Source organism: Oppia nitens, unplaced genomic scaffold (assembly GCF_028296485.1).
Source record: "Oppia nitens isolate AA-2021 unplaced genomic scaffold, nextdenovo-longstitch-racon4-pilon3 scaffold9_pilon_pilon_pilon, whole genome shotgun sequence".
NCBI classification, from domain to species: Eukaryota; Metazoa; Arthropoda; class Arachnida; order Sarcoptiformes; family Oppiidae; genus Oppia; species Oppia nitens.
The window spans coordinates 2905984-2914615 of NW_026533253.1; the positions used below are offsets into that span (position 1 = coordinate 2905984).

Sequence of the window (8632 nt, forward strand, 5' to 3'; positions counted from 1 at the left end):
CGAGAAATTTTCCATGGAGGAAGTTCCCAAATAAAATCCCTCCAATTTTCGCGAAAAATATTTTATATTCCCTCCCTTCATTGTTAGAAAGGGAAATATATTTTATATTATTACAATAAATAGTACCAAAACTTAAATATTTTGCAAAAAATATATTTAACTTTAATAAGCTTAATGATAAATTTACTATGTCAACTACTGTTAATACAACTCAAAATACAGTGTTACTTTGTTTGAAATGCCAATAAACAACTGTGACTCATCAGGGATCGAACCCCGGACGTAGTACCAAATGTGTTGTTTCTTAGGCAACAATGCAAACATCCGACGTCTTAGCCATTTCGGCCACTGAGCCGGACAAAGGAATTTGTTAGAATCCTATTTACGTCATATACTATTGATATTTAATTATCAATAATCAATATAATTAAACATATGAACTAATTTTCAATAGTTAAAAATTGAAATTTTATTTTATAAAAATATATAAAATATATAAAGTTTGATAACTTAATTATATTATAAATTAATTTGAATGTACATATTGTATGAATATTTAGTAATACATGTAATGACAATTTTATGACAAGTAATAGCATTATATTTAAACAGGTGCATTTTAGATTTTTTAAAACTAATTATATTAGATGATGTTAAATGTGAATTTTTATCGTAAGTAATCATCAAAATTGTTTGACTACAGTATATGAAAATAAATGTAAGAATGAGTTAATTTATTTTTACGACTAAATGTTTGAGAGCTTTATTTATTGAAACCTATGTTTAGTGATTGCAATATAGTTAATGAAGTGTTAATCCCAGTATTAATAGCACTAGAGCTACAGCTGGAGGTGTCATCAATTGGTAATTAACTATTCAATATAATTACGTTATTTGACTCGCAGTTTGACAAATTAAAACTAAAAGTATTAAAATTTGTATAATATTTAGCTATTATTTTTTAAGTATTTTAATTAATTAGTTATTATAAATTAGTTTAAAATATTTAATAAATAATCCATTGGATTGACTGTCTTGTAAGCCAAGCTTTCATTCATATTTAGCCATTTGTCGATTAACTACTAATAATATAAATAATATAATACTAATTATTAATAAAACTATTTCAATTATAATTTCTCAATTATTTGATTATAATTTTATATTTTAATTTAATGAATTCTAATATTGTACCGTATAATCAATTAGATAATTTATAATTAATTATTAATACAGTAATAAAATTAATGATTATCTTTAAGCCTAAATAGTTTTATATTTTATTTAAATAATGCTTTTGATTTAATATTAGAATTTAAATTAATTATTTGTTTGAAAAAAGTTTTATTAATAATATTTTCTAAGTTAATCACAATTTGATGTCATTTAAAATAATATTTCTCTTAATTGTAAAGTTTGTTAAAATTTATTAAATTATTTTCAATATTTTCCCAATATTTACGAATTGAAAATATAGAGAATTATTATATATTATAATATAATACAGTATATATTTAAACAATTTATAACATAATATAAATTTTATTAACTTCTTAGTATAATTATTTATATTTTAGTAATATAATTGAAATAATATAATTTGTGTATTATTTGACACTTTGGTTTCATACATATTATATTATATAATTTTAACAAAAGTTTCACTTTAGTATAAAAGACTTTGTAATTATTGATATTATATATATATGTATATTGAATTACAAAATATTTTCAACTAAAGTAATTTTTTATTTAAAATTATTGATAAATAATATATGTATTATTAAACCTAAGCATAAGTTGCACCCAATAGTCATATCTAATCGTCAATGAATCCAACACTTCTGCGCTCAGATCCCTTCGACAGTCGATCTTCATTATCGTTACCACTCTTGCCCTCTGGTTTTGGTGAACGAGATCTGTCTCTCTTTTTTTCTCGTCTTTCTTTAAGTGTTTTTCCGATTTCAGTATTTTTAAGCTTAAAATTATTGTCATCTTCTTTCTGATCGACGACTTTGACGTCTTTTTCTATACTCTCCTCTTTAGACTCCATCGCCAAGTCCTCAGCCATGAGTTGTTGTACATCTAAACCCATTGTAGCGCCGATTCTTAATTTTGCCTTTTGAAAGGTAGCGCTCAGCTTCTCCTGAACCACATTAATGCACATTGAGGTCAGTGCCAAACCAAACAACAGGTAGATAAATGTGCACATCATAAATATGGGATGTTTTGGCACATAATCGCCAAAACCAATGGTTGATAGAGATATGTATACAAAATAAAATGACTCGAAAAAAGACCAGTCCTCCCATATCTGATAATTTAAATAAAAACAAATTATTAAATAATTTTTAAATTAAAAAATATTTTTTGTTGTTATTATTTACGGTAAACACAGCGGCGCCGATCATCATATATAGGAGCAACAAAATGACGGCCACACTAATCGGTAAATTAAACTCATCGTCCACTTCATACTCTTTCGGATCTTCCATTAGAGTACTTGCAGTCTCATCGCCGACGGCTGCGGTCGACACACTCGGCACTGACTCGTTCACAGAGACCGGTCGACTCTGTTTGGGTGGCGATTGACTTCTTGAGCGACTTTTACTTTGTCTTCTATCCTCTGGTTTCAAGTGTCCGCCATCACTGTCCTTATCCTTTTCGTTGGTCAGAGAATGAGGAAGTTGTGTCATCTTTTCTAAGGCAACGCTCATATACTACATACAGAAAATAAGTAACTGTTATTTACAAGTAATTTAATTAATGTTAAAATTGTAATTATATTAATCAATTAATAGCACACTTGAGTGGGAAGTCTTTGAGTGGCTTTCTTTCCGACTGATCTCACTTTTCGCAAGTGTTTTGCATAGTATATCATTCGGCAGTATTTAAACACTACTTTGATTCCTCTGGTAAACAGTTTTCCCAAATCTGTTAATACCATCAATAATAAGGGAATACCAATAAATGCATAGATAATTGTGGCCACTCTTCCCGCATCTGTTTTGGGGACCACATGTCCATAGCCTTTGAAATGTCAATAAAATTATTAATTATTTTTTAAATATTATACTTTATTATAATAATAATTAATAAACTAACAAAGTTTTTTACATTATAAATATTGAAATTGTTTTAAAAAATCAAATTTAACTGACAGTTAACTAATTAAAAGATTAATTGAACGGAAATGAAATTCTCGTAATATTAATGCAATTGTCATATAATTTATAAATTCATTACTGGCGTTAGGTTTGACACAATTCTTGAAAGTTATGCCAAACATTCAGTATTTAAAGCCTAAGAATCTGTGTGTCATTAAAGAAACAAAGTCTAAACCTATTTATTTTTATTGATATATACTTTATATAAAAAATTAATTTTCATATATTAATAAATTATTTAAAAAAATTAAAAAATGTTTCTTATATTTGTTTAATTATATTTGCTTAAATTTGCAAAATTATAAATTATACAAAAATTTTTTTGTATTAAACAATATTAATAATAAAACTACATATAAATTATATAATATATGTTTAGAAAGATTTTAATAAAAACCAGAGATAGAAACACTGGAAAATCTAAAAACCCAGAATTCATGAGACGATTTCAATAATAATAATAATAAATAGCATAATATTTACATAAATTTATAATATTTTCAGTATTTATATGTATAAATTTTTTTATGTTTGAAAAATAACATTAAATTAAAAAGTAACATTAAGAAAAGTTATTTTTGTCAATCAGCAAATAGCATTCAATAATTTATTTTTGGCTTAACACCAACATTAACACACAATTGGTAACAAATTATAAATATAATATATTATCATTATTATTATAAATGTTTAATTATAAAAATATTATATTATAAAAGTATATTTTAAGTTTAAATCTGTTACTATTTATAGATCACAGTAGCATTGAAACTATATTATTATATATAATACAAAATAGTTAATTCTGTATTACTTCTATTATACAGTACATCAATAATCTATAAATAATTTTTTAATAACAATAACAACATATCCTTACTGACATAGATTTAATAAATAATAATATTATTATTAAACATATATTAATAAAACATACCAATAGTGGTGAAGATAGTCGAGCTGAAGAAGAGCGCGTGCCAGAAGGTCCAGTCACCTGTTTTTACATTTTATTACAATTTATTTATATTATATATCATTACAATATATCTTTAATGAGCTCTATGTTATCATATTATTATTATTTTATTTTTTTGAAATAACAAAATCTATCAAATAATTAATTGGATTCATTTGGTTCATTAATATATATAAAATACATAAACAATATAATATTCTATTATACAATATATACAAACAATAAATTTATACCTGTACTACAAATAGTATAATTTAGTTAATTTCTAAAATCATTTTAAACTAATTATTTAGATATACAGTACATATTTATCGATACTTTAAAAAATATATTAATGAATAAAAAAATAAGAAACATCAAAATACTACAAAGTTTATCTATTTATTTATATTGTATATTACTATTATTCATTACATTGTTATTCATGTTAGATCATTCAATTGATCATTTAAATGAATTAAGTTTATGAACACTTATTTATTTATTATTTAAATAAGTGTTTTGCTATATTTTAAGAAAGCCTAACCTAAAAAACTATTTTTTGTTGAGTTACTTAACTGATAATAAATATTATTGTAAATTAAATTGAATTTATTAATTTTATAACTGTATAAATAAAATCGTATTGTATCACACTTTTGATTACTTAGAAAAGTTAATTTTGTGCCAATTTTTTCAATTTATTTCTTTGATAAGAGATGTGGATTATTTCAAAGATAATAGTCTTAAAAAATGCCTACTTTTCTCAGAATCGGTAGTTTGTTCAGCAATACAGGCCTCATGTAGTTGTCTTTCAAACTCCTTCATCCTAATCTTAGCCAACTTATCCCACCAGCCTTTAGTAAACTTTTGGGAACTCCACCAAAGCTCACGTATGATATTTTCTCTCATATTACTGACCGATGTCTATAACCAATAAAAACTTAATTGAAATTAAGTTCATGTTTTTATATAATAAAATAAAATAATAAATACTTTAATACTGATTTCATTGGGACCCTCGAGTGTCACAAAAACATAGGCACCGATAAAGCCGTAAAGTATAAGAAATATGAGTAATAAGACGTGTGAAAACCATTTTTCACTAAACTGTTTAAAACTTTCGATAATTTTGACAAACTTGGACTTTGTCTCTGAGCTCAACGACACGATATGCATGGGATTGAGGACCCATACCTTTTCAGTGCCATAATCACGGTTGAGCCATATATTTTCCCGACTGAATCCCGTTCCCGGTGTGGCCGCTAAATAGGATAATCTGGTTGATTGAGACGGCATTTTGCCAATTAATTATAAGACACTACCAATAAGGCATTTGAGTTGACCCGAAAAATATATTATCCACTTATTTAGTATCACATATTTGTATAAAAGGCAGTATACATAATGAGATTCATATAAATAAATACATAATAATTATTATTTTATAAAAATTATTTTGAGCACAAAATAATAACTATTTCAACTCTTATATGAAATACACAACAATTATAATATAGTTTAAATAGTAAATGTATAACAAAGTCACAAAATAACTAAATAATTTAGTTGTGAAACTCACTTAACGATAGAGACAGAGAGTGACGGAGATATGAAATAAGCATAAGATTTGATGCAAACAAAAAGTTTGGCAACAAATCTAAAATTATATTCAAAAACTAGTGCTTTGAGTCCACAAAAAGCATTTCCTCTAAAACTCATCACTCTGTGAGTCAAAACTCTGTAAAGTAAGGAGTGAATCAAAATATATCAAAAATAAGGGACAAATAGTGATGTATGTCTGTGACTATGTGTGTGTGTGTGTGTGTGTGTGTGTGTGTGTGTGTGTGTGTGTGTGTGTGTGTGTGTGTGTGTGTGTGTGTGTGTGTGTGTGTGTGTGAGGGAGAGAGAGAGAAAGAAAGAGAAAAAGAAAGAGAGAGAAACTAAGTTAAGAGTCACTTCACTAAAAGTAAAGTCAATCTCATGTGATATATCTTTATGGATGCAATATTGAGTCCGCCCACAATTTTTTTATAATAAACATTACACTAAAACATCAAAAATATATACTATATTTTCAAATAATTTTCAGTTTATTGACTTTATATAAAATTTTAATAATGATTTTTTAAAAATAAATTATCTCTATTGTGTGATTATATGTTTTGTTAAGCTATATAATTGATATACAGTATTAATAATTTTATTGATAAACATTTTGTATAAAATGTATCAATTTATTTGCAAATACAGCAAATATAATACATGTTTGTATGTAATCGGATATGTAATGACATGTCAGTGTCATAGCTTCTGTATCTCCAGAAGTGACAGTCTTTTTATGCTATTTTAAATAAATTATTAACACAAATGACAATTAAAATTTGTTGTTTATTAGTAATTCAAATATTTTTTCTATATTTATAAAATTGTTAAATACTGTAATCTATTTTAGCTCTATTTAAAAATTAATAGATATTATTGTTAATTAAAATAAATGTTTAGATTAAGAGTAATTTTAAAAGTTACCTAAATTGTGCTAAACTACTATATAATTACCTAATATTTCTAATAATATGTAAAATACTTTTCAATATATTTCATTTCATTTAATTTAGATTTAATTTAAAATTTCAGGTTTTTATACTTTATACTAAATTATTTTGATTCAATTATCATTTAGTGAATAAAAAATAAAGCAATATTTTTAATATTTAATTTAATATATATTTTTATTTTTAATTAAATTATAAAGCAAAACAACTTATATTAATAATTACTAGTGAGTAAAAATTATCCAAGTTGATTTTAGGTTTAATAATCTATAATTATAATAATAACATTATTAAAACTACTTTATACAGTACTTTGTATTACTTTGCGTATTATCTAATAATTTGATAATAATTTAAGTTTTAATCAAATTATTATTTATTTATATTATATAATTTGTATATATTTAACAACAAATAATATAAATAATGACAATAATTTTTTTCTAAATATAAATTTAACTATTTACAAATATTGTAATATAATTTATATACAGTTATATATATATATATATATATTAATGCTAAAATTAATTCAATTTTTGTTAAATTTTATTATTTAAATTGCGTACAAAAATAATATAGTAATAATATCAATAATTTATTTAATTAAACCATTAAATAAAAAAAAGAAAAATAAGAATCAATAATTTATATAACAATGATGTAAAAATAAATGAAAATTTTAAATATTTAACATTATTTATTAGTTAATTAATTTTTAATGATATATATATAATGGCAATGAGAGAATTTTTTTTAAATACAATTATTTAAATATTATTATTATTATAACAATTTGATTTAATTGAAGCATTTGTAGATTAAAACATTTTGTTAAATGTTAGCATTATTTCTATTTAACTCAATGATTGATTTAATTGGCTGATAAATTAATGCTAATATAGCATCAATTGTTATTGTGATCAAAGGACCGGAGTTCGATCCCAGAGTAGTTTGAAATCACAATAAAATAGATCAATTCTAGGCTGGAAATACTGTAATTAATTCAATATTGAAATAAATTGCAATTTATATACAATACTGTATTGGTCTCAGTGAACACGTTATTTGGTAATATGATTAACTGATTGATTTATTATTGATATAAATTATAATTTATTAATGTATATATTTAAAACAAATTTTCTCAATGTTTATAAATTTGAGTTTTTAAAAATTTTATTTAGCAAAAAAAAAATAAAATTAGTTGTCTTATTGTTTGTTTTGGATCACTTGAAAACTATAGCCAATTGGTTGCCGAATCGATGGTCCGAAACTAATGACCGCATGTATTATGTGAGAAATGGACAGTCAGTCGCATCGTCGGATCCAATCATAAAATCTTTAAATAGCGCATTGAATGGTTCAGTTATATTGATAGTCATATAACCCATTGGATTAGATTGTCTTATGGTTTAATTTTATTAAATCTCATGATTTTTATATTTATATCAAATAGCATTTTATTGTAGAGTATTATTCAATTGTTTGGTCCAATGGTTATGTATCGTATGTCATCAAATTCATCGTCAGATTGCGACAAAATTGTTGTTTCGATAAACAATTACTTTTTAAAACTTGAATATCAAACTTGTTTTTAATACATCAAAAGTTTGCATAACTTTTTCCAATTAATACAATCATTAATTGTTATGTATTGTCATTATAATCAGATCATAACAGAAATTAAACTTTATTTTAAACACTATTGTTTTGTGTATTAATTTGTTGATTCAACTAAATCATTCACATGGAAATTGTTTTAATTATACAACAATATTAGTGTCGATACATAAAAGAAAAAAATAGTAGTATTTCTTATCATTTTTATAATAAAAATTATATGATATATCTATACGATTCTGTGAGCAAATCCATTAATATTTAGATCATAAAAACAGTCCATATATTACTTATATTCATAAGTTTATTAATATTATCGGACAAATCATCGC

At 23.7% G+C, this 8632-nt stretch overlaps 1 protein-coding gene across 2 annotated transcripts; it reads right to left on the bottom strand.

Moving 5' to 3' along the window:
• Positions 1-1779: 1779 nt before the first annotated feature.
• Positions 1780-5482, bottom strand: LOC128964595 (TWiK family of potassium channels protein 18-like). 2 transcript variants are annotated; one of them, XM_054311224.1, is made up of 7 exons: positions 5119-5482; positions 4884-5049; positions 4105-4161; positions 2965-3030; positions 2807-2934; positions 2388-2720; positions 1780-2314 (listed from the first exon to the last, which is right to left on the bottom strand). In XM_054311224.1, the coding sequence occupies exons 1-7, from the start codon at positions 5419-5421 to the stop codon at positions 1820-1822; spliced, it is 1548 nt and encodes a 515-aa protein (XP_054167199.1). In that variant the 5' UTR covers positions 5422-5482; the 3' UTR covers positions 1780-1819. The 2 variants fall into 2 exon arrangements, with proteins under 2 accessions (XP_054167199.1, XP_054167197.1); XM_054311222.1 differs by having other exon boundaries at positions 2807-3030.
• Between the last annotated feature and the right edge of the window lie 3150 nt (positions 5483-8632).

What these genes read in the sequence shown, in the direction of transcription:
- LOC128964595 (XM_054311222.1), bottom strand. Translation starts at nt 5,421, where the DNA reads ATGCCGTCTCAATCAACCAGATTATCCTATTTAGCGGCCACACCGGGA. An exon ending in AACTACCGATTCTGAGAAAA is followed by an intron (nt 4,162 to 4,883) that starts GTAGGCATTTTT and finishes ATGTAAAAACAG; the next exon opens with GTGACTGGACCTTCTGGCAC. An exon ending in TCGGCGCCGCTGTGTTTACC is followed by an intron (nt 2,315 to 2,387) that starts GTAAATAATAAC and finishes TTAAATTATCAG; the next exon opens with ATATGGGAGGACTGGTCTTT.